Here is a 27881-nt window from a genome sequence, read left to right on the forward strand (position 1 = left end):
ATGTGAAAACTACTTGGCAATAAAGACCTTTCTGATTCCGATTTAAAACTGTGCTGTATATGAGAGCAAAGCCAGGCTCACTGGTGGGCCTAGGGGAGTTTAAAGGGTTAATTCTACATGGAATAATTGTTGTCCAGATGGCATCACTCAAGAGGAGTTTGAGTTTTTCACTCCCAAACCACTTGAATTTGTGCTAGACTTGTTCACTTGTTTACAATCACCTTTATTTTCAGCGAAGCGCTCCTTTAATATAGTTTTTGACTTGTCGCCTACAGCAAACACGGTACAAGTTCAAAAAAAAAAGACACAAGATAAGTGAATAAACATTTTTATTTGATGTCCGGTGGTTAGAGTTTGTGGTCCTCTGAGTGTACTGTCTATCTGTATGTCATGTATGTCATATATGTCCTGATGAATTGAAAATGGGGGACCCTGATGTAAACAAGACGAAAGTCTTTCTCTGGTCTGCATCCCCTTAACAATTGTGTGTATTGAGCTGTACTGTATTGTACCCATTCTGAAATCTGTTAATAAAGTTCTCAATCAATCAATCAATCACAGCTCGCTCATCAGTCTGTAGATCCGGTGGTTAGAGTTCGTGGTCCTCTGGGTGGTACAGCTCGCTCATCAGTCTGTAGATGTAGGAGGGGGCGTTGCCTCCGATGTTGGAGATAAAGAGGGTGATGAGCTCCGGCGGGACGTAGTCGAACACGGGACAGTGCACGTTCACCTTGGAGAGAATCTCACCTGAAAAAGGTTAAACACAACCCCACCGACCAGAGACAGATTATTATGGGTCACGGTAGGATAAGTTCTTTATGCAAAAAGAGGTTATCAAGTCAAGTCAAGTCAAGTGAAGAGTTTTATTTGTCACAGCATACGAGTATACAATGAAATGCGGGTGGTCTTGCCCGCAACGATGTGCATAATACAATAGTAATAACATATAATAGAATCCAATAGAACGGCATTGTGCAATAAAACAAGTAAACAGAGTAGGGCATATCGGTATATGTACATACGTTATTTACAGAGCATGGTAGGACATGCTAGGTCCTGTGGTAGTGCAATACACTGTTAGCTACGGATGAGGCACTGGGTCTTTCTGTACATGCTATTTTATACAATCTCAAGTTATACTATACTATTCTTAAAGTGACCTTTCCTTAGTGGCCATAAGTGTGGGCGTGTGCAGCATGAGTGTGTGCTTGCTCATGTTAAAGTGGCTGCTAGTGTGTGAGCGTGTACGCGTATTGAGGAGTGAGATAAATGTACCACTTCATGAGTTGACGAGGACCGACAGAACGCACCATAACTAGGGTAAGCGGTGTGGGTTAGTAGACGAGGACCGACAGAACGCACCATAACTAGGGCACGCAGCCTCTGACGTGCTTCTAATGTGCAAATAAAAGCATGCAAAACACACTTAACTCTTTAATTGCCAGACCCGAGATATCTCGGGTTAACTCGCCATGCGTTGGACGATATCTCGGGTTTTGGTATTTTTTTCTTTTATTCAATATTTGTATTCATTATTCATCCACTGACCTGGTGTTGCCATAGGAAAGGATTTTGAGATCGCCAAAGTGCAATACCGGCCGCATCCTGCCAGATGGAAGTGTCGCCCACCCTTTGAAACCTTATATCTAACTCTGTGTTACACTCAAATGTCTCCGGCCGCTATATTTAGACGGAGCAGAGTAAGTCGCTTCATCCGACCACTTCGAAACGCATCTGGCACACTCAATCCATAAATTGTGCCAAATTATGTCCGGGACCAGATGGACACCAATACTGGAAATTGCGATCAGACAATTGGAATATTCTTTTTGGAATACCACCAACCACAGTTAATCTGACATCAATTTCAGCTTGATCCAACAATGTTTTCATATCCATCCAGCTGATCGGCTTCTGTAGTGTTCAACACGACGAGAAGGCCTACCGGGAGGAGGTTGATGTACTGGCACGCTGGTGTCAGGACAACAGCCTGCTCCTGAACATTGGTAAATCCAAGGAGCTGATCGTGGATTTTAGGAGAACACAGCAGGGGACACACACAGGGGAGGAAATTAGGCCACTTTACTGGCCAAATGCTGGTATTTTTTACGTTTGGCTGGTAAAAAAAATCAGATACCCGCCAGTTGGCTGGTAAGCCAGAAAGTTAGTTTCCTCCCCTGCTGGCGAGTATACAAAAAAATAAAACTTCTGCAATCACTGCACTGGCAAACGGTGCGCGTCTTCTGAGTGTTCGCTTTAGTTGACAGTGCCACGAGAGCACTGCACAAGACCACCCGCGGACATATAATGTTTAATAAACGTTTTCGCAGTACTGGCCAACCCGCGGACATATAATAATAAAAGTCCCGCGGTACTAGGCTAGCCATCAGGAGCACTCGCAAACAGATAACGTTAAACACAGCAGAAGATGGAAAACAGACAGACTGACCAACGGGAAACTGCATCCAACCCTAGTACAACCCTTGAGTATAAGTTACTAAGGACACATTTAAATCACAGAGGTGTAATGTTAGTCTACTGGAACTGTATACAGTGGTTAGCTTCTAGTTAGCGTTTTAGCTATAGCTGCTTGCTAGCTAACGTTAGCCCCGTGTGCTCAAAGCAGCCAGCTAGGTGTATCTGTTATGACTATAATGTTTCCAAAAAAGCACCGGACTACGACGTAAGGTTAGCCATTTTATTTCATGCTCAAAAGCCCCTGGCTTGCACATCGCAGTCACGAAAGGGGCTAGCTCAACCAGTGCACTGTGCACAACAGCACACCAACCCAACTGACGTTACCACAACACTTGACGGTACTTCACAGCACTGTCGTAAGACCACCGTGCTGTCTTAAAGGCACAGTGTGCCTACCCAGATGCATACACAACATTGACACGGCTTGACATACAAAGAAGTAATTATCACAATTAGCGATTCTTTTTGTCTGGTAAAAAATCTGTTTGGCTGGTAAAAAAAATCAGATACTCGCCAGTTGGCTGGTAAGCCAAAAAGTTAGTTTCCTCCCCTGGACACACACACCACTGTAGATAAACGGGGCTACAGTGGACAGGGTGAGCAGCTTTAAGTACCTGGGGGTCCACATCTCAGAGGACCTGACATGGACAACACACATAGACTCAGTCGTAAAAAAGGCGAAGCAGCGCCTCTACCACCTGAGACAGTTAAGGAAGTTCAGAGTATCGGGGAAGATACTCCAGTCCTTCTACTCCGGAGCTGTAGAGAGCATCTTGACTGGAAACATCACTGTCTGGGGTATGGAAACAGCCAGGCACAGGACAAGAAGGCCCTACAGAGTGGTGCGCTCAGCTGAGCGTACTACGGGTATTGCACTACCACCCCTGCAGGACTTCTATAACAAGAGGTGCAAATCCAGAGCCTGCAGAATAATGATAGACCCCCACCACCCCAACAACAGCCTGTTAAAGCTGCTGCGGTCAGGCAAACGCCTGCGCACACCAGCAACTAGGACAGAGAGACTTCGGCTCAGCTTCTTCCCCCAGGCCATCAGAGTCTTGAACACTGAACTCTCCACACACAAGCACACAGGAGCACACACACAACACACATACTGTATACGCTCACACACTAACAGTCACTTTAGCACGCACACACACACACACACACACATGCTGCACACGCTCACACGCAACGGTCACTTTACACAATGGAAAGCTCACCAAAAAAAAAAGAGAGAACGGGATTGGTTCTTGTATAGTAAATAGATGGATATAGCAAGATAGCATAAGGATATATAGTATAACTGTATATTGTATAGTATTGTATAGTAGTGTACATAAGACCCAGTGCCTCATCCGTAGCTTAACACTGTATTGTACTATCGCAGGACCTTAGCATGTCTTTTACCATGCTTTTTGTAAACTTTATGTACATTATACCTGTTATGTCTTATTACTCTTATAACTTGTATTATTGCACAATCGCTGCAGGCATGACCACCCGCATTACACTGTATGCCTTGTATGCTGTGACAAAAAAAACATGAATGCCGTTACTGGCCATCAAAACATAAAAAAACAACCCCCCCCCCCCCCCCCCCCCCTTTCATGCATTCATGATGAAACATAATACCTATTATATACATTTTATTTGGAAATAGTAGTGTGTCCAGGCAAGAAACGCCAACGCTTATAGTAGAATTCACATTGCACCCTATTACTCGCTTCCCTGGAATTATCCCGGATCACTCTGAAATTATACTTATATTCACCACGGGATAACGCGCGAACGTATGCATGAAAATATGATCTCTTTTGGATCATCTTGGACGGAAGAAAGTCACTGTCAAATGACCATAGTATTGTCCCCATAGCTATAATATAGAATATAGATATAGCTCTCCAAACATAGTGACGCACAGTGAAAATATGTAATGGAAATCTGGCACGTTAGCTAAAAGGCCAAGACTAATAGCTGGTGCTGAATGAGTTAAGGCACATTTCACAATTTCGACTTACAACAGTGGACATTCAATAATAATAATACATTTATTTTATATAGTGTCTTACATATAGTATCTCAAAGCACTTTACAGACATTGCATTACATGGACAAACACAGTACATGGACATTCACATTTCTACTTTATACTAAACATTGGTAGGAAAGTGGCTTTAAATCCAGTGTAGGAGTGTGTTTGTGTGTGTGTGTGTGTGTGTGTGTGTGTGTGTGTGTGTGTGTGTGTGTGTGTGTGTGTGTGTGTGTGTGTGTGTGTTTGTGTGTGCGCATTACCTTCTGTGAATGGAAGCACCTCGTGTGGAGAGACAAACTTATGGAATGTGTCTTCTTCATTTGGGAACTGAGAACACAGAAGACATTGCACATTATTGTCAGTCAGTGATAATGAAGCTATGAGATCTTAACAAACTAGAACGACCATAACACTTTCCGTGCCAGCCGTGCCAGTCCTATTAACGTGCCACCGCTCTATTCAATGACAGAGCTCTCACATTTGTGAACGCATAAACTATATCTTAAAATTATGGCTATGTGTCTAATACGACCGTCGCTTATCAATGAATTGTTTGCAGTCAACATTGTCGAAACGGATTGTTTTTTTTAATCGTTAATTTCCGTTTTATACCATTTTGAAAAACGCTCGTTTTTTGAAACTTTCAGAAAAAAATAGATTCTGCAGGAATCGCGCTTTACTGTAATACACAAAACACGTTGTCATTTTTCGGCCTATTTATGAATAGTTTTCAAATAAACGATAGATTATCGATAGTATATGTGTACCTATGCACACTATAGAAGCGGGCTGAAAAATCCATTATCTTATTTCCTGATCAGCTACACACACTCACAGCCACATACACACATAGGGGGAGTCGGGGGACACGCTGAGATATAGGTGAAAACAGCTCTGATTATCCCAATACTGGTCAAATAGATTCCTTACCTCAGATCAGATGTTCTCCAAAAAGATTATTCCAATTCCTGATCGCCATTCCAAATATCGATCGCGTTTATTGATCCAAAGCTGGGTGGTCAAAAGACATATTCCACGCTGTTCTGATGGTGGGCAATGACTGGGATCGTCTCCGGTTACTTGCCTGACAAGTAAAATGTGGAATCCGGACAATTTTTTCCCCATGCGTTTCATTCAATCCAATCCAATGGGGTGCAGTACTGTTTGTGTTAAATAACGAGACAGGAGACTAGAGCGTATCCACTGTGCGCCTGTATTGAATCCCAACCCATAACACAACAGCGTAGCTTACATCCTGGTCCCTGCTGGACCGTACCAACACACACACCATTGTGGGGGGGTTTATATAACAATCCCATTCTCTTGTAACATCTCCTTTTTTATTTTTAGATAACAACAGTTACAGCATCCCTTAGTGCAAATTACTATTATTACAAGAAACCCCATAAACGTCCTTATTTAAAACCCTAACCATCTTTTCTGTGCATTTAAATTTTTTTTCCCCCACCATACCATACCCATTACCCAGTCTCTATAAGTCCAGTCTTTGTGGCACTCTCACCAGCCTACCACTGGACGTCCTGTACTCTGGCGCTGGTGGAGGGTCCACCACAGGCTGGTACAGGTCGGACTTCCTGGGTGATAGTGTCATTGCCCGTGTTACTGTCCATCCCTTCGCTGGGCGGACTGCTGTGTCGCTCCTCAGGTGGGCCGCTGTGCTGCACTCTGTGTTGCTCCGGGCGGCGTCCAGTCACATCCACCTCCGCTGGTCGCAGGTCCACCCGGTTCCGCCGGTAGAATGTCACCTCGACATCCACCAAGTACGATCTGGGGGCCACCGGTTGCAGGCACACTCCTCTCCTCCACTTGCCCGTCCTGTTTCCAGGCAGGGGCTTCATTCTTATGTCCTGGCCGATACACAGCTCGGGCAGATCTCTGGCCGACTTGTCAAAACCCAGCATGGCCGGTTGATGCTTAACCCGCAGCTTCTCAGGAACCCCCGTAACCACGCTGGGGCCCAGGAGTGTGTCAGCGACCGGAAGTGGGGTCTTCAGCCTCCGGGACATCAGTCTCTGCGCTGGGCTGCTGAGCATGCCCTCTGTGGGCGTGTTCCTCCACTGCAAGATAGCCAACCATGGGTCGTTACCTGCACTAGCTGCCTTCTTGCACAGGTTTTTCACTATCTTCACCGCCGATTCAGCCTTTCCATTAGACCTTGGGTGCCTGGGTGAGGACATGATATGGTCGAAATCCCATTCCTTTGCAAACTTTCAAAATTTCTCACAGTCGAACTGAGATCCACAGTCTGTTACCACCCGGTCAGGCTGCCCGTGGCGTGCAAATTGGGCCTTACACCTTAACACCGTGGTGTCTGCTGAGAGGTCAGAAATCCGAATAATGATCAACCATGAGTAGGAAGTCTTTGCCCGCTTGTCTGAACAAATCCATACTGACAATCTGCCATGGCCGTGTTGGGAGTGCATGCGACATCATTGTCTCCCGCTGCTGCTCATGAGAATATTCATTACACGCTGAACACTGGCTCACGTAATCCTTGATTTCACCCTGCATGTTGGGCCAGTACAGTGTGTCTTTGACCTGTCTGTAGCAGGCATCTCCTCCTACATGGCTGGCGTGTATGCGTTTCAACATTTCTGCCCGTAACGTTTTCGGCACTATGACTCGCTGAGTCAGTTCCCACGTGCATACCCTACTGGCTGACCCTACTGGAACAGACCTGAGTCAGTTCCCGCGGTGCGTACCCTACTGGCTGACCCTACTGGAACAGACCTGAGTCAGTGCCCGCGGTGCGTACCCTACTGGCTGACCCTACTGGAACAGACCTGAGTCAGTGCCCGCGGTGCGTACCCTACTGGCTGACCCTCCTGGAACAGACCTGAGTCAGTGCCCGCGGTGCGTACCCTACTGGCTGACCCTCCTGGAACAGACCTGAGTCAGTGCCCGTGGTGCGTACCCTACTGGCTGACCCTCCTGGAACAGACCTGAGTCAGTGCCCGCGGTGCGTACCCTACTGGCTGACCCTCCTGGAACAGACCTGAGTCAGTGCCCGCGGTGTGTACCCTACTGGCTGACCCTACTGGAACAGACCTGAGTCAGTGCCCGCGGTGCGTACCCTACTGGCTGACCCTCCTGGAACAGACCTGAGTCAGTGCCCGCGGTGCGTACCCTACTGGCTGACCCTCCTGGAACAGACCTGAGTCAGTGCCCGCAGTGCGTACCCTACTGGCTGACCCTCCTGGAACAGACCTGAGTCAGTGCCCGCGGTGCGTACCCTACTGGCTGACCCTCCTGGAACAGACCTGAGTCAGTGCCCGCGGTGTGTACCCTACTGGCTGACCCTCCTGGAACAGACCTGAGTCAGTGCCCGCGGTGCGTACCCTACTGGCTGACCCTCCTGGAACAGACCTGAGTCACTGCCCGCGGTGCGTACCCTACTGGCTGACCCTCCTGGAACATACCTGAGTCACTGCCCGCGGTGCGTACCCTACTGGCTGACCCTCCTGGAACAGACCTGAGTCAGTGCCCGCGGTGCGTACCCTACTGGCTGACCCTCCTGGAACAGACCTGAGTCAGTGCCTGCGGTGCGTACCCTACTGGCTGACCCTCCTGGAACAGACCTGAGTCAGTGCCCGCGGTGCGTACCCTACTGGCTGACCCTCCTGGAACAGACCTGAGTCAGTGCCCGCGGTGCGTACCCTACTGGAACAGACCTGAGTCAGTGCCCGCAGTGCGTACCCTACTGGCTGACCCTCCTGGAACAGACCTGAGTCAGTGCCCGCGGTGCGTACCCTACTGGCTGACCCTCCTGGAACAGACCTGAGTCAGTGCCCGCGGTGCGTACCCTACTGGCTGACCCTCCTGGAACAGACCTGAGTCAGTGCCCGCGGTGCGTACCCTACTGGCTGACCCTCCTGGAACAGACCTGAGTCAGTGCCCGCGGTGCGCACCCTACTGTCTGACCCTCCTGGAACAGACAGCAACCAAGTCCTTTCTGACTTGCATCACTCTGGATGGTGACCGGCTTGGTCACGTCGTAATATTTCAGGATCGGGGCCACTGTGATCAGACGCTTGATCTCCTCGATCGCCGCACCATGTTTGGGAAGCCAGTGCCATGGGACGGCCTTGTCCAACAGCCTCCTCAGTGGCTCGCATATCTCAGAGAGGCGGGGCATGAACCTTGCGAGGTATGTCACAAACCCAATGAACCGCTGCACCGCCTTGGCGTCCGTGGGGTGTGGCATGTCTTGGACCGCCCTGATCTTCTCTGGGTCTGCCCTGAGCCCCTCTGCTGACAGGATGTGTCCATGAAACTTGACTTCTCTGAGCCTGAACTGCAATTTCTTTAAACTTAGCCTCAACCTAACCTCTCTGCACCTCTCCATGAGTGCTATCAGTTTAGTGTCATGGTCCTGTATAGCCTCCTCTTCTGTCTCCCCACAGCCCACTATCAGTATATCGTCTGCGATGGGCTCTACTCCACTGAGCCCTGCTAAAAGCTCATGCTGCTTTCGCTGGTATATCTCTGGGGCCACAGACACCCCAAATGTCAGCTTGAAAAGACATCCTCCAGCGTCGGCATTAAGTAGTGAGATCTCCTTAAAGCCATATTTAATGACTTTGGGTCTATACATATCCTCAGCTTCTCTGGCCGTCTGACAATCACCATATTGCTGATCCATTCTGTTGGCTCCGACACTGAAACCAAGTGGCCATCTTTCTCATATTTATCTAATTGTGCCTTCACTGCCTCCCTAAGTGCCACTGGAACATTACGTGGAGCAGCTTGCACTGGGGCTACATTACTGTCCAACTCAAAATGAACTTCACCTGGGACTGATTCCACAGGGGCGTTGAAAACCTCATCGTACGTACCGACAAGCTGCTGCCTGGTTAGTGGGACTGAGCTGCTATGTCCTACCATCAACAGCTCCTCAGGGATGGTGAAGCGCATTAAACCTAGGCGCTCACTGGTTTCACCTGACAAAAGGGGTCTCTGTCTGCTTCTTACTACCTCGAAGGTCAGCTTGTGTGTCTTCCCTCTCACTACACACTCTGTTTTGAATAAGCCAAATGAGGGAATTGATTGGCCTGAATACAGCACCAACCTTGTTTGACTGGGCAATAGCCTTGCTCCAGGGCCCAGCCTCCTCATGTCTTTTATGCTCATCACATCACAGGTCGCCCCTGAATCTAACTGGCACCTCTGCAACCCTCCGTTAATCTTTAAATTTGCGAACCATTTTTTTCCACCTCCCTGAACTGCCCCTATGCTCTCTGCTGTGTATATGTGAGCCTCTGCCTCCCCACTGTGTATATTCTCAAGGTATTCAGTGTCAATGTCTGCTGTATGTAGCTGTCGGGTGGCCTGGCCTCTCTGCATGCATACTACAGCAAAATGATTGAGTTTTGCGCAAATGCGGCAGGTCTTGCCATAGGCTGGGCACTGTTCCCGTTCCTGCCTAGGTGGATATTGAAGCCTGTCAGAGCGTTCCTGCCTAGGTGGATATTGAAGCCTGTCAGAACGTTCCTGCCTAGGTGGATATTGAGGCCTGTCAGAGCGTTCCTGCCTGGGTAGAACTCGTGGCCGCTGGCCATCTGACGCATGTACGGTCTCTGGTATCATTGCTGATGTCTGATGTCTATCCTGTGTCATTGCCTTTATTCTAATATCAGTTATTTCTGCAGCCCGGCATATCTCAATGGCTGATCCCAGTGTGAGATCTTTCTAGACGTAGACGACGGCGCACACTCTCATCACACACCCCCAGCACTACTTTGTCTCTTATCAACTGCTCTCTGAGTTGCCCATAATCACAAGAAGAAGCCTTCTCCCTCAGCCTTGTTATAAATGAATCTATGGGTTCCCATTCATCTTGATTGCATTTCCCAAACACATATCTTTCAAAAATAATGTTCCTTGTTGGCTTAAAATATGCCTCTAAAGCAGCAATGATGACGGCCACGTCCTTCCCCTGATCCGCCGTAAGTCCTGAATTATGTCTGTATATATGGCGACATTCACTGCCCATCAAGCGTCGCAAGGTTGCTGCTTGCACCTCTTTTACCTTGTCCTTCAATCCCGCTGCCAGTATGTAGTCCTCAAATTCCGATCGGAAATTATCCCAGTTACTTGCAAGATCGCCGCTCATCTTCATCTCCTCTGGTGGTGGTATCGCTGTTGCCATGGTGATGCTATGTTTTGTTTGTAGCTTAGCTCGCCGCAAACGCTCACCGCGTTTCGCGGGACAGTCCCGATAATGGGACGTTTGTCCCGCGTCTCGCTGCAACAGAACAATGTCCCGCATTTCAAAGATCATTATAAAAACAATCATAATTATTATTATTATAGACCATTATGGTCCTCGATATTCAATGTGCTCTCGATAGTACTAGATACCACAATACAGCCCTGTCCACTGTTGGCCATTTTCGGCGTACCGGCTGAGCCTCTCCCTATTAACACTTTAATCGCCGGAGACACCGAAACTCGTCTTTCCCCGCCATGCTCATTCTGCCGAAGACGCCGTAACACGTCTTTGATATCAATATTTCAAAAATCTGTGATCGAAATCATATTTCTCCCCCGGGGACCTGAGATATACTGCTGAGCTCCACTCAACTCTCTAACGGTTCAAGAGCGCCATCTGGTGGCCGATCGGGGGATCGCCCAGGGGAGAAACAGGATGTAGAAGCTGGTGCTCATTTCAATTCGGCCCGATCACTCGCTATAGGTCCCGGGACTCGAGCTCGACACAATACATAGCGACCTGTTGCCAATAACTCGATAAACAACATGATTTGGACGTATATACTATTATACAACCTGGAAATGGATCGGGTATTTCTCCATCCCATAATAGAAGAAATTCTGTTCCACGCTCATCTGCCAACGGCGCAAGGAAGCTACGGTGAGTTTCAGCGTTATTTTCTAATGTCCTCTATACTAACTGCTCTAATGATCATATCACCCACACTAGATGAATGATATAACGTTGCCCACGGAATTATAAACGACCCCCCGCCCATCCGGTCAACATCAGATCATACGTAGTAACTTCTAGAACTACGTGCAGTTGAAATTTTTTATCTGGCACCGATCGCTATCAAACTGTATTTGATCATCAATATAATGCATTTAGGGCTATAAATCAAGTTCTGGAGAAAGCTGCAGAAAACGATAAAAACATACTTATACTTTAGACCGTATTTTAGTATGAATATGTGAATGGAAAAAGTATAACGTTGCTACACCCTGAACAATAGATATAGGACATTGAATGGGCCATAATAATGTCAATTTAGCAATACAATTTAAAAAGTTATAGCCCTGCAAAGAAGGGGAACTTCTCCATAGACAAATAGAGCTGGCTATGGATGGTAAATTATGAATTTAACCATGGCGATCAAAGTGTTAAGCCAAACGATACTAACATGTTGGCTTTTGCCACGCTCTTGGCCAGACGGAGAATACTCCTAGCCTGGAAACTGTCTACACCTCCCCCCTTCTCCGCCTGGCTAAAAGATATGGTCTCGTTTCTAAAACTAGAGAAGATTAAGTATGCACTTAGAGGAGTTAACGAAAAATTCTTTAAGAAGTGGCAGCCGTTCATTTCTTACTTTAACAGCCTATCTGTTCTCCCTCCTGACTGAGTGTCTTCCTTCTTTGAGTGATCCTCCCATCTAACCAGGCCCAACAGTACTATGTAATACCACCAGATAACTATGTAGATCAGGGGTCAGCAACCTTTTTGACATGGAGTGCCTGTTTGAAATATAGTTGTAACTAGTGTGCCTCAACAATATTCCATGCATCGTAATTTTTTTCTTCTCATAATCAGGTCTTTTTAATGATAATTTTTACATTATTACATCATTATTGTTATTGTTATTATTAACAATATTATTATGATGGTTGTATCAACCCTAAATCTGAGTTGGGGGGGGGGGAATGCAATGCAGACAAACAGCTGCATACAGTGCGACCATTTCACTCACATTTGCCCATTAATTTTTGGACATCGGTGTGTGTGCTGTCATAGCTCCACCTACAGGCCTAATGGAGAACACCAGGAGAACACCAGGATGTGAATGGAGGGTGAATGTGAGGTATATCGTGTAAATAAGTTTTGATTGATCGCAAGACTACACTGTAAAAAAAAAATTATTAGTTACCAGAACTTAAAAATATTGAGTTCAGTTACTGTGCATTAAGGTTTTCAGTTTTCAATCCATAATAAGTTAACAGAAAAATAAGTACACAACCACATTATTTCAACCTAATAAAACTATGTTTATTGTCATTGTTTTAAGAACACAAGTTGACTTGGTAATACTCACATTTTGAGTAAAAAAATGGCTTTTAACATGTGCAATGTTCAATGAAATAGAAAAATAAATAATACAATTTGTTGATTAATCCCACTGGTCACAATGGTGACCGTAATAATGTTTTTGTTATAAGGCTCTGCAAATGTTACTGAATGATGTAGCAATGTATTTCCAGCTAAATTGAAATAATAAACAAATAAAGGGTCTCAATTAAATATGTGGAAGTAAAAAGAACCTGTGGGAGGATTTCAACAAGATAAATGCGACAACAGTGCAAAATAGTTCACTATAATATTTCAAAGCAAAAAAAAAAAATTAAATAAATAAAAAAAAAATTAAATAATTTTTTTATTTATTTTTTATTTATTTTTTTAGTGCTGCCCCCTGTGCCTATGCAAATGCCCCTGCGTGCCTATGCAGGCACGCGTGCCTAGGGTTGCCTACCCCTGATGTAGATACTCTATAATTGACTAATGTACCATATCTGACTCAGACTATTTTCCTTTTGTTTATTATTATTATTATTATTATTATTATTATTATTATTATTATTATTATTATTATTATTATTATTATTATTATTATATATATATATTTTTTTTTTATTATATTATTTAATTTGTCTTTGTTATTTTTGTATTATTTAACTTAATTTAATTGTATCATTGTAAGTAGCAATTGTTATTATTGTCTGTAATTTAACCTTTTCCCTTGTTGCATGTTATGTATGTACCCCTACCTGTTGATCAGTGGGGTGGGTTTGGGGGTGGGATGGGTGGGGTAGATTATACAAAAAAAAGGGAAAAAAGGGTGAATGAATAATTCTGACTTTGTAATTGTACAAACTTGCTTCACCAATAAAAACTTTTGCTTTAAAAAATTATTATTATTATTATTATTTAATTCTTTTTTTTAAATGTTGTTAATTTAATGCCTCACTCCAATTAAGTGTGTGAGTGTCACTCGAGTCAGAAGAAACATGCACCTCTACCCCTGCGGGGCCAGCCGTGTATAGTGTAACAGAGTGACAGCTGTCCAAGGTGCTGAACTGCTCTCTGGTGCAGCTCCGTGTTGACGGCTTGAATCCCACTGGGGGCAAAAGCCTGCTGCCTCTCCGCCGACCCCTCTGCCGGTCAACACGCACCTCTACCCCCCAATTGCCGTTTTTACGCGTCGACTTTAATAAACAGCACGGCTCAAATACTTGATATACCGGAAAGACAGTTGCGCTGTCTTTAAACTGCTAATAAATAATACTCCATGACTCCGGCGAGACGCGGACCTTGCCCCCGCCAGCGAGGGACCGAAGCTGTCCAGAAAACCGTGAGAGAAGCTCGCCACCTCACCCGCCACTAGCCCCCATCACTCACAGACACCGGGTCCGGTAGAGCTGGTCTAGGCCAGTGGTTCCCAAAGTCGGGGTCGCGACCCAAAGGTGGGCCGCGAGCAGCCACGGGTGGGCCGCGAGATGATTAAAAAAAAAAAAAAAAAATTTTTTATTTTTTATTTTTTTATTTATTTATTTTTTTGTCAGGCCACTGAACTTAGAAGCAGGCCAGGACAGTGTTTCTAGTTGTATTCTAAAATGCTATTCTATTGTATTCTAAAATGTGACTATATGGTTTTATATTAACTTAATAAATAAACAAAAACGAAAAATCTACTTATTTCAACGAACATTTCAAACTAAATAACAGATTATGCACATAAAACGCTGAAAACAACCGAAGCAACAATAGTATTTTAATGAGGCTATGATTATTATCATTATTATTTTGCAACAAGTTAGCCCTCTCATAAATAGCACATATAAATGAATAACTAACTTGAACTAACTTAATAGGATTGAAGTGATATTTGGCTTAAAAAATCGGTCGCCTGGCAAAAAAAATAAATAAAAAGCCCGACGATGTGCATTGGGCCGCGGCTCTCTGACGCCTTATTTTCTGGGCCCTGGCCTGAAAAGTTTGGGAACCCCTGGTCTAGGCTACAGAGTGGAGAGAGAGCCTCGCCGAGCCGAGCCAGCCAGGGCACGTTAAATAAATCAAGAGGGGAAAGAAGAATAAAAAGTTAAGCGCAGGCTGTGTGTTCTCAGTGAGAAGATCCTCCCGCAGCGGTGCTGTTGTGCAGTTACACATCCAGGTGCTAGGTGAAGCATCTACAGTTTAATAAGATTAATAACTAAATGTGCTATATATAGCCTACCGTCTGCGTTGAATATGAAATAAAGGCATTTAAATAATACATTTCTTTAATTTTAATTAAATTGGTCACCCTACCGTACCAACACACACACCATTGTGGGGGGGGTTTATATAACAATCCCATTCTCTGGGCGGCTACGTGGCGCAGTGGGCAAGGCGCTCGCAACGAATGCTGGAGACTAGGCTCGAACAGGATGCCTCCTGTTCGAGCCCCGCTCTCCACATTGCTTTCAGTTTAGCTGGTCGTCCACAGTAATACACATTGGCCGTATTACGGGGAGGGAAACTGAAGGGTGGGGATCGGGCGTTGTGGACAGCGACTCCTACAGGTCGGTTGGTGCGCCTGCGCAGTAGAATCAAGAAGCGACGGGGGCGGGGCCCCTCCAAAGCCCAGACCCCCGACGCTGAAAGATCGAGACGCGCAGGTGAAAAGATGCGACGGCTGTTACCTCGAGTATCGGAGGGGACTCGTGCTATGTGGGAGGCAAGAAACAACGTTCGAAGACAGGGGAGGGTTGAATTGGACGATATGAAAATTGGGATGGGAGAAAAATAGAAATAAATGGGAGAAAAAGTGGATACAAAAAAAAACAATCCCATTCTCTTGTAACAAGTACCATCCGGAGACACGATAAGGGGCGGTATTTTCCCTGTTTGAGCTCAGACAGATCCCCACTGGTAACGTGAGGCTATATTGATGAAATATGAATGGAAATCGCTAATAAAAAATGTACGATTAAACAACGAGATTTCTCGTCGTTGGCACTCAACGGTTGGCATGAACTAACGAGATTTCCCGTCGTTGGCACTGAAAGTGTTAAAGACGGTTTTCAGTGGAATGGAATTCTTTGTGCGTTGCTAGGCAACAGCTATAGCTACAGCTGACTTCCTGCCAAGTTTTATGCTTGTGTTTAGCTAATGTCACAACATGTTATTATACAGTTTAGATAAATAACACTCGTTTTCTATTTGGAAGTAAACAAATAATATTGCCAATATCAAGATCGATGGTCCTCATTCACCAATGGACTTACGAGAAAAGTTAAGTTAAATTTCATTGTAACTCCACCTACAAGCTTTTCGGGACGATTTTTGCATTCACGAACGGTTGCTTCTCGTGGATTCGCTCGTAGCTAACAGCAGGATTTACGAGCACGGAAAGGCAGTCGTAAGTCCGACAGACTGGTGTGCGCCTTGTTCTTAACTTCATTTAGGAAAAATCATGGCGATTGCGTTCCCGTCGATTCTACAGACATCCTCGGATTAAAATAATTATAATAAATACGACAATATTTGTATAATAAAAAATTATGTTTTACATCTATAGTCATGCAGAGGCATCGTGATGTCCGAAAGTAAATATAAGCACAACACGAACACTGCAAATGACGGTGAATAAATACATAAATAATAACTAAACTCAATCGCGTGGATATAGCTATAGTGGAATAGAATGGACACCTCTACATTCTGCTCTCAGCACACCCCATTCCTTTCATGTAGGCTATATATTTAATTAGAAATCTATAGTTTATTAGCAACAACGTACTTGTTTATTGTACTGTATAATGACAATACATTGGAATCTAATCTAATTTAGCAAATCGCTTCCGCGCTACCAGTTGAATACGGGGATCAGCACAACCCAGTTGTTTAGCCTCTCCCTTCCGGAGGAGCTGTTGAATCTGTTTGCACACAGTCCTTCATGCCCTTATAAGGAGCTGGCGGGGCATTTCTGTATGCAAATTCAGGTGTACGAGAACACGCTTTCAGTTTAAGAATGAGTGACGTTCTTCATTCAGTTGCGATCATTTTGGCAACTTACGACCACCTCTCCACACGTTCAGGAATCCAGGGAGGACTATCGTAGGGTTCCTCTTACGAACTTCTTACGAGGTTATTTACGAGGAAACTTACGAGAATGTTAGTGAATGAGGTTCAATGTATTCCTTGGCTGTAGTGAGAGCTGGCTGGAAATCACCCGTAGTCAGTTGGAGAACGTAAGGTTTGTAGTTTATTATTGTTGTCAAGTTGAAACCACCTATAGACATAGTGGTCAGTATCTCAAGTTACCTGCGGTGAGAGTTTGAACATGGGAGCGCACACGATGAGGGGTGTTGAGTGGTGCTTGGCTGCTAGAGCTAGAGTGTGTGTCCCATTAACGGCCCTCAGTCCTCCATTTGCCAGAATGGTCTGCGTCCCGATAATGACCTGAGGAGAGAAATCGTCAAAACAGGATGATATTAACGCTGCATTCCTTTATGGTCGGGGTGGGAAGTTGGAAGTGGGAAACGCGTGTCTTGGAAAATATTATCATGTCCATAGCTCTGTGTTAAATCTCTGTACAGCTTTGACTGGTTAATATAGTTAACTAGTATCAGTGCATGTGAGCGGATCGGAGCGTGAGCGGCGCGGGGCGCGGAGCGGCCGGTTTTGACGTGAGCGAGGAGTGGGTTTTAAAATGAGTCGGCGCGACGTCCGGAGCGAGAGTTCTCCTCCGCTCCAATCCACTCCAGGCCGCTCACAGTGGTTTAACACTGATGTAATATATACATGCAGTACAATGCCAAAGCAACAGATGGCGATGTACAAACATGAAGGCCATTTTCAACCAATGAGAAGGGTGAACCTGTGATAGGCTAGCCTGTTCAGGCTTTGTCACTGTAGAGACGCCCACACTCACTCCAGTTAGAAAAAGTATCAACGCCACTGTTGTTGACGTTAGCTTACATGCTAACGTTAATGGCAGCGACCATAGCATTGTGGCTCGGCTAGCCTATCATCGCTTAATAGAACTAGTGAATGGATAAACAACGTTATTTAACATTGCAGAATGGCTACAATTACAATGCGGCTCAATACAAACAATTGTTAAGGGGCCCAGGGGGTGTAGACTGTGGTAGTTTGAGCTAATTTACACCATGCTCCAAAAAAAAAAAAAAAAACTGCTGAGCGATCTGGCGCGGGGAGTGGGGAGCGCTCGATTCAAGGTGAGCGGGGAGCGAGCGGAGAGCGACTTGGGGGCGGGGTCAACATGAGCGATTAGCGGAGCGGACCAAGCTTTAAAGAGCGAAGAGCGGATTTCTCGGCCGCGCCGATCCGCTCACGTGGCCTGACTAGTATACAGTATACAGCTCAGACACTAGGGCGACAGTCTTAACAGTGTTCTTAAAACAAACAGCCAAAGGGCCAGGAGATATGACATTTGGCCATGTCTCCAGTTCTTGTGTGAGACACAACAAAGCCCCTAAACCCATCTTTTGTTTTCATTTTCTCATCTTTGGGCATTTTTGTTTACCTTTCTTGTCATATCTGCCTGGTCATCTTATGTACGTCATGTCAATTATGTATTTATTGTAAGGCTGACCAGAGCTCGCTGTCACTTTCTGATCAGACGCTTGTATGTCTCCGATTATAAACTAATCATACTCTTTCTGTGGCCATAGAAACAGATAATAAACTAAACTATGTTCTATTTTTATACAATTTAACTCGTCTGAATTTCTAACAGTTCACTGTCATGGCTGATTAAAAATATTCCACAACACGCGTCATCTCCGGCCTATGTGCCTTCCAGCTAGAACATCTGAAAAACACGAATGCTCAGCTATGTCAATTTTCTTGCCGATTTCTTTCTTACAATTTTTCTTGCATGAACTACAACTCACTAAGACAGTTTACAACAACATATAGCTAATATATTTACAAATGTAAAATGGCTAATAACAACATTAATGTTTATAGGATGCGGGGTGGCCATGTTGAAATGTGAATAACATGTGAATAACACTGTTTTGTTTTGTTTTTTTCTTTTAGAATACTGTTTTGGAATCTAAATTTTTGTATTTCTTTGTAAAGCTAATTTTGAAAACTACAAGGGTGAATAATACTGTTTTGCTTGCTTTTTTTTCTTTAGAATACTGTTTTTGGAGTCAACATTTTTGTATTTTTTTGGTAAGAATATAGGACAGGCACATATAAGCACTATGCTTCAGTCTGTACCTTTTCAGTCACTGTAAAAATCAAATATTGATAAATGATGGTGTATATTGTATTGTGTGAGATGATGACTGAAAAAATAAACTACTACTACTACTACTACTACTACTACTACTACTACTACTACTACTACTACTACTACTACTACTACTACTACTACTACATCAAATGACACGGAGGCTTGAACTGGGATTTGAGAAATTATACCAGAGTTTGCGACTAGGAACTTCTGAGCTGACACGTTGTTTTATTCGATTTTTCCAAGTAGGGCGTCAGAATTTCTGACCTAAGCGAATGCAGCATAAGACTGAAATGTTGTTTTGAAAAACATACGGTTATCCTATAACCATAGTTATATGAGTATAGTGAGCGCTCTGCTCGTAGTGGAACCTTAGGCCTAACAAAAATAATGGTTTGGTTCCGGTTGCCGACCGACCCTGCCGATTTCGGTGCGACCCAATTTATTTTATGAGTTTAAAAAAATAAAAAAATTTAATTTAAAATGTTTACAATAAAGTTTCATAAAAATCTAAGTCAAACCTTTAGTATTATGGATATTAAACATGCTGGCAGAGTACATGCATCCATGTTGTCGTGAACATTTTAATTAAATAAAGAAATTCCCTATCCTAAATTTATCCTATCCATGGGAAGAGATAAAATAAAATAAAATGTATTAAATAAATTCCCTACCTACTCATGGCCTTAACTGACAACCAAACAATCTTTTTTTTTATGCCTTATCCCTTTCAATCTAATTCTGAATACAATTTCTCCACATGTACACACCCATCCGCCTGGCCACACCCACATCTGCTCCTCTACATAAGTGGGGACGTGGCCATACTAACAGCTCCTTCCCAAGTCTTTCACCACCGAAGGCGAAGACCACAGGGTCCTCAGTGAGTCCGAGCAGAGCGCTCGCTATACTCATATAACTATGGTTATAGGATAACCGTATGTTATATTATCGTATAGCTTACGCTCTGCTCGTAGTGGAACACAGGAGCTGAGCAGAGCGGAAGCTCGACAAATGTACCCGCTGAGGCCCCCCACAACCATCATAACCGGGGAGGACCCGAGCCCCCGGACCCCCCTAGAGGGGGACGGGAGGGAATCGGATCCGACTGTGCGAAGAGGGTTTAGCAACTCAACGCACAGGGTGAGCAGATCATGGGACTTACCTTCACACAGAAAGGACCTGCGACTACACAGGCGCGCATCCCACATGCCACTAGGGAACGAACAGGGAAGGGGAAAAGAAACGTTACAGCCCCTAACATCACAGGGTCAAAGGTCAAGAACCCAACCCCCAGGCCAGTGATGCGGGAGATTACCTGTCCCTGTTTCACGTAGGCCTCCATTGACGGGAAGACGTTGCCAGGAACAGGTGCAGGCAGAGGCTGCGGCAACGCCACGCCATTAGCGGCTGCCGCCATGAGCTCGGGGAACAAGGCAAGCAACTCCCCTTGCGTACCTCCCTCCACGTCACTCGCGTCCCTCGCGTACGTGAGGCTGCCACGGGCGCCACCATCCGACGCGGTAGATAGCTGGGCATCTTGTCTGAGGGTCGGAGGTTCTAACCCAACACCGGAGAACAAGGGACCCCAAGGAGATGCAACACTCCCTGCCACACCCCGAGGGGGAGAATGATACGTCTCCACTGGGGCATCGAACAAGAGAGCTCTCGCCCCCTCCATGTGATCCTCAGTCTCCATCGGAAATGGAGACGAGGCAAGAGAACTCTCGTCCAGCTCCAGCACAACATCAAAGCCAGGCCGTTCGCCCCTGCAGCTCGCCGCCTTACGACGAGAGCGAGCAGAGGCGAAGAGTCTGCGTTGCAAATCCCCAGCCACCAGAGGAGCTGTTGGCCTATCGGCCGACTGTCCACTGGCGGGGGAACCAGGGCCGGAACCAGACCATCTCACGGGAGATGGAGGCTCAACGGCCCTTCGGAGAGGCAAACTCACCACCGGGCGCCGCCCGGGCATATGTGACCGCCACGACCGCGGAGCCAGAGACGCCCCACGACGCACGGAGGACGCGGCAATGGAGAAGCGCTGGTGAAGGGTGACGTTGTGAGCGTCCAAACCCTCCGAAGGTGCAAACATTATGTCTTGGCGAGAGAGAAAAATAAGATACAATGTCCACGTAGTTCCTTTCTAACAACTATTTCGGCACTAAACTCAAGTGGTGTATACAGACACTTGTCGGTGGTGAAAATAGGGAAGGAGCTGTTAGTATGGCCACGTCCCCACTTATGTAGAGGAGCGGATGTGGGTGTGGCCAGGCGGATGTGTGTGTACATGTGGAGAAATGTTATTCAGAATTAGATTGAAAGGGATAATGTTCCACTACGAGCAGAGCGTAAGCTATACGATAATATAACAGTAATAGCCTATATTAACGGTTGCTTTGAGGGTTCATTTCTGCTTCTGAAACCGGCAGAAACCAGGGGTTTATGGACACACAGCCCAATTATACAGTAATATATTACAATCCAAAAATATGCTTTCATTGTTATCGTAGCAAAGCCTATCTCGATTCATACCATTTTATTGCACAGCACTAGAACACTAGTATGACGTGTTAAATGTACCTTATTAACGCGAGACATCACAGCAAATATGGCAGCGTCTGCGATCACGGTCGTCTCAATGCCAGCTTTTGAAAGACTGGTGGCCATTTCATGTCCCTGGTGAAGAACGGTAGCAGAGGTTAGAGAAACAAACAACACATCCAACCAGTCCTCTTAGATAGTCTTGGTAAGACAAATCAAACGGGTTAAATTAATGGAAGCTGTGGCTTGTTACTGTGATCAGCAGGTGCAGGGGAGAGTACTAATGTTCCACTCGGCTTAAACTCTACCTCTGCTGCATCTTTGTGATGATGTTGATGAATAAAAAAAGTCTATTTTGGGATGTTTGGCCGGAAATGATGGCAGCTACCTGGCAGAAGGGGGCGCACTCCGCCACGATGACGTGGTTATGGCAGTTACCTGGCAGAAGGGGGCGCACTATGCCACAATGGCGTGGTTATGGCAGTTACCTGGCAGAAGGGGGCGCACTACGCCACGATGGCATGGTTATGGCAGTTACCTGGCAAAAGGGGGCGCACTCCGCCACGATGACCTGGTTATGGCAGTTACCTGGCAGAAGGGGGCGCACTCCGCCACGATGATGTGGTTATGGCAGTTACCTGGCAGAAGGGGGCGCACTAGGCCACGATGACGTGGTTATGGCAGTTACCTGGCAGAAGGGGGCGCACTACGCCACGATGACGTGGTTATGGCAGTTACCTGGCAGAAGGGGGCGCACTACGCCACCATGGCATGGTTATGGCAGTTACCTGGCAGAAGGGGGCGCACTCCGCCACGATGATGTGGTTATGGCAGTTACCTGGCAGAAGCGGGCGCACTCCGCCACGATGACGTGGTTATGGCAGTTACCTGGCAGAAGGGGGCGCACTACGCCACAATGGCGTGGTTATGGCAGTTACCTGGCAGAAGGGGGCGCACTACGCCACGATGGCATGGTTATGGCAGTTATCTGGCAGAAGGGGGCGCACTCCGCCACGATGACGTGGTTATGGCAGTTACCTGGCAGAAGGGGGCGCACTCCGCCACGATGATGTGGTTATGGCAGTTACCTGGCAGAAGGGGGCGCACTACGCCAAAATGGCGTGGTTATGGCAGTTACCTGGCAGAAGGGGGCGCACTACGCCACAATGGCATGGTTATGGCAGTTACCTGGCAGAAGGGGGCGCACTCCACCACGATGACGTGGTTATGGCAGTTACCTGGCAGAAGGGGGCGCACTCCGCCACGATGACGTGGAACTTGCGCTTGCGCGCAGCGTCTTTCAGGAAGGCCTCGACGGTGCGGGAGCGGCCGATGGTCATGATGACCTCGTTGGAGTGGATGTGCTCCAGGGCCTGCATGGAGATGTTGTCTGTGGTTCCCTCTGGGACGCGGAAACAACAGAGGCAACAACAGGAGATAAATACAATCAACGATTGTGGTACATTTCCAAAAGCACATGTTTTAAACTAAATTGTTAATATTCTATACTAGCGGCTATGAGACAGTAAATAACAGCTATGAGACTAAATGAATAAAGGGCACCCCACCCCACCTACCCAACCTCCTCCAATGTACAGTTTCTATGTCAAATGTATATACACTCTTTTTCTGGACACTTTTTGTATCACAAACAGTACTGTATTTGCAAATCTGGTATGTCATAAATGTATAGATGTAGCAGTACTGTCTATCTGTATGTTGTGTGTGTCATATGATGAATTGAAAATGGGGGACCCTGATGTAAACAAGACGAAAGTCTTTCTCTGGTCTGCATCCCCTTAACAATTGTATGTATATTGAGCTGTACTGTACTGTACCCATTCTGCAATCTGTTAATAAACTTTTCAATCAATTCAATCAATCAATCAAAAGGCTATGAGACACTGTAAATAACAGCTATGAGACACAGTGAATAAAGGCCATGAGACACAGTGAACAACAGCTATAATGAGACAGTAAATAACAGCTATGAGACACGGTAAATAATGGCTATGAGACACAGTGAATAAAGGCTATGAGACACAGTGAATAAAGGCTATGAGACACAGTGAATAAAGGCTATGAGACACAGTGAATAAAGGCTATGAGACACAGTGAAGTGAATAACAGCTATGAGACACAGTGAATAACAGCTATGAGACACAGTGAATAAAGGCTGAGACACAGTGAATAACAGCTATGAGACAAATAAAGGATATGAGACACAGTGAAGAAAGGCTATGAGACACAGTGAATAAAGGCTATGAGACACAGTGAATAAAGGCTATGAGACACAGTGAATAAAGGCTATGAGACACAGTGAATAAAGGCTATGAGACACAGTGAATAAAGGCTATGAGACACCGTGAATAAAGGCTATGAGACACAGTGAATAAAGGCTATGAGACACAGTGAATAAAGGATCTGAGACACAGTGAATAAAGGATCTGAGACACAGTGAATAAAGGCTATGAGACGAATAAAGGATCTGAGACAGTGAATAAAGGCTATGAGACACAGTGAAGAAAGGCTATGAGACACAGTAGTAGTAGTATTCCCATCACATGTGTTGCCATACAATGTGGCTCAATGCCACAGTTGACTGGTTTGATTACAATCACCCGTCTGTAATCAAATACTATGACTTACAATACTGCCATCTTAACGAGCTGCTGTACTTGCAACATGCAGTTTCTTACCGAGCTCCGTGAGCAGCTCATTGATGGCCTCGATGACGTTGGCTTTCAGGGGAGCGAAGTGCTGCCTGAAGTTCTCCTCGCTGAGGCCTCCTGACGTCAGCAGCTTGTGGAGAGACTCCTGCTGGTCCGTCTCCTCGCTGCTGCCGCGAGACCTGCGGACAAAACATCAAGAATCACAGACACTGTATCGGCCAAATACAAAGAACCACCATAAGATTTAGTTTATGGTCGAGGTTGTGTTTGTCAGATTAGAACAGTGGTTCTCCATCCGAGGGTCGGGACCCCGTTTTTTTTCAAATACATCATCATGTCCCTAAGCTTTTCTTGTGGAATAAGGAACATTTTAAGCTTTTTTCCTTGTGGAATCATTTACATTTGAAGTTTTTTTCCTCGTGGAATAGGGAACATTTAAAGTCTAAAGCCCTAATTATGAATCAAGTGAAATAGCCTGAAAAGGGGACATTTTATTTTTTCTTTGGTGTCAAAATTTACCATTCTGTCTGTTGACCATGTTAGGGGTTGAAAAAAGGGCATTCCTGTGTTTTTAGGGGTCACGCATAAAGAAAAGAGCTGAGAACCAAATTGATTATGCTTAATGCTTTGATCATAGCACTAAACATGCAGAGGGTTAGCGGTTCGATTCCCATTGGGGACACACCCATAGTAAAAAATCAACACAATCACAGTAAAAGCGCTGTAGAAATGTGCTACAGACACATGCAGCTGTTCATTACACATAATTACTTATGTTACAAAGTTATGCTATATTGTGTTATGTAGTGCTGTACTATATTCACTGCTGTCAAGTGAATCAAGTTTTTTTTTTAATATAAGTAAAAGTATATTCTATATTGTAAAATACTAAATTATGTTCTATCTAGTAAAATTAATGGAAGAACAAATATAAATGTAAGGGGGTAGGGATCAATAAGCTTAGCTTCCCTCTACTCCTTTTTTGGACATGTCTGCTAACCAAACACATTGCTCTTGACCTTTTGTTTATAATTCCTTTTTTTAATGTTTTTTAATTTGTTGTTATGATTGTTTGGTTTGACGGAACAAGATACCGTGATTTCTTTTGGAGGAAATGGAGAATTACATGTTCAAAAATAAACGTTTCATTCATTCATTCATACTTAATCTGAGACACACAGAAGCCGAGGTCTCAGTGGAAACGACAGCAATCCTGAATGAGATGCGGCCTCACCTGGCATATTCCTCCCTGATGATCTTCAGCACACGTCTCACCATATTTCCCACATTCGTCTCTGAGGGCTGGGCAGCCATCATCCTCCGCCCCTCCTTACGCACAATCTCCATCAGATCCCCTGAAGAAGACTACATGTTAGTAAATAGTATCATGTCTGAAGAAGACTACATATTAGTAGCATGTCTTAAGAAGACTGTCTGTTAGTATCATGTGACTGTGAAGAAGACTACATGTTAGTATCATGTCTGAAGATTACATGTTAGTATCATGTCTGAAGAAGACCACATGTTAGTATCATGTCTGAAGAAGACTTGCATGTTAGTATCATGTCTGAAGAAGACCACATGTTAGTATCATGTCTGAAGAAGACCACATGTTAGTATCATGTCTGAAGAAGACTTGCATGTTAGTATCATGTCTGAAGAAGACTTGCATGTTAGTATCACGTCTGAAGAAGACCACATGTTAGTATCATGTCTGAAGAAGACTTGCATGTTAGTATCATGTCTGAAGAAGACTTGCATGTTAGTATCATGTCTGAAGAAGACCACATGTTAGTATCATGTCTGAAGAAGACCATATGTTAGTATCATGTCTGAAGAAGACCATATGTTAGTATCATGTCTGAAGAATGGAGGTCTGTCGGTCCCCATTACTATTAGAGCAATGGCTCTCAAAAGATTTTCATGTCAAGGACCCCAGATTGCTAACACATTAGCTAGGCCACAGCCTCCCATTTGATGAGATTTTGTCTCAGACAGGGACGCATATCTTTTTAATATGTTTATTGTTAGATATAATATGACTGTCCAGAATTCTATAGATGAGATACCAATGCTGGAGAAAGTGAAAACTATGATCAGAATTGATCAAATGTGAGTGAAAAATACTGAAATGAAAAACGACTGGATGGACATCACATTGATCTGAAGAGCACCTACGGGAGGCTGCAATTCGAAACTGGCCACCGTAAATGTCCAACCCCCCCCCACACACACACCCCGTCCTAATAGACAGTCTCCTTCCCACCGACCGTATGTATATATTCTCTCCCACCCACCCACCCCCTCCTAATGTACAGTCGCCTCCCCATCATATGTATATTTCTCTCCCACCCACCCCCTCCTAATGTACAGTTTCCTCCCCACTGTATGTATATATCTTCTCCCCACCGTTTGTATATATTCTCTCCCACCCACCCGCCCCCTCCTAATGTACAGTCTCCTCCCCATCATATGTATATCGTTTCCGTTAGGATCTCTGGGTAACAGTACTGTATATTCGGATATCGTATGTCACAAATGTAATAGTACTATATACCTGTATGTCATGTATGTCCCTATGCCATAAATGTCATGATGTCATGCATGTCATAAATGTCATGATGAATTGAAAATGGGGGACCCTGATGTAAACAAGACGAAAGTCTTTCTCTGGTCTGCATCCCCTTAACAATTGTTGAGCCGAACTGTATTTGTACCCATTCTGCTAATCTGTTAAATAAATAAAGTGTTCATTCATTCATCAGTCTAGCAGCTGAGGGCTGCTTCCATCCTCACTGTGTAATAACTCGGCTGACGTGTGTTTGACTGACAGCTGTCAATTAGCTCTCAAACTAGTTTGAGCGAGTAAAGTCAGCTAGGTGAGAATTTAACAAAGAGGTTACTAACGTCAGTCAAAAGACAGATGTAAAAATTTGTATATTTTATGGCATGATGATTGATAGATAAGAGTGAATGAATGAATGAATGAATGAAAACTTTATTTAACAGATTGCAGCATGGGTACAGTACGGCTCAATATACACAATTGTTAAGGGGATGCAGACCAGAGAAAGACTTTCGTCTAGTTTACATCAGGGTCCCCCATTTTCAATTCATATTGACATTTATGACATACACAACATACATGACATTTATGGCATAGGGACATATAGGTATTTAGCACTGATACATTTGTGATGTAGAGAGCACTACACCGCGAGCAGCGTTGTAAGCCTGTAACGACCTGCGCTGCTCCATCGCGCCTGGGATGTGATTCTGCGGAGCAAGGCTGTCGTTTCTCGGGCCGTCTCTGCCGACCCTCGGAGAGGTCCCGTCCCGCTCCCTCCGCGCTTCAAGTCGGCTAGAAAGGCCTCAATCCTCTCGGTGAGTTCTGTTTCTTTATCGGCACCAGGCATTTTAGTAACTAAATGTTGTTGTTGTTTTTCTATAAGGCTAACAACAAGTGTCTTAACAACAGAAACCGTCGATGTGTTTGCATCAGAATTATGACCCGGAAGTGAAATGTTCTAATTCTTCTTGATTTTTTTTTTTTTTTTTACTGCGGTTGGCATATAATAATGTTGCATTAGCGCCATCTAATGTCGGACCACTTAATTCCAT

The 27881-nt window shown here is 45.0% G+C and overlaps 1 protein-coding gene across 1 annotated transcript; it reads right to left on the reverse strand.

Annotated features, from left to right (window-relative positions):
• Nucleotides 1-327: 327 nt before the first annotated feature.
• Nucleotides 328-27783, reverse strand: eif2b2 (eukaryotic translation initiation factor 2B, subunit 2 beta). The gene is made up of 8 exons (XM_084314445.1): nt 27505-27783; nt 25495-25615; nt 24288-24439; nt 22827-22990; nt 21628-21723; nt 17103-17240; nt 4774-4840; nt 328-747 (listed from the first exon to the last, which is right to left on the reverse strand). Exons 1-8 carry the CDS (start codon nt 27674-27676, stop codon nt 590-592), a joined length of 1068 nt encoding a protein of 355 aa, XP_084170571.1. The 5' UTR covers nt 27677-27783; the 3' UTR covers nt 328-589.
• Between the last annotated feature and the right edge of the window lie 98 nt (nt 27784-27881).

This window comes from Notolepis coatsorum (genome assembly GCF_963971535.1).
Source record: "Notolepis coatsorum genome assembly, chromosome: 5".
NCBI classification, from domain to species: Eukaryota; Metazoa; Chordata; class Actinopteri; order Aulopiformes; family Paralepididae; genus Notolepis; species Notolepis coatsorum.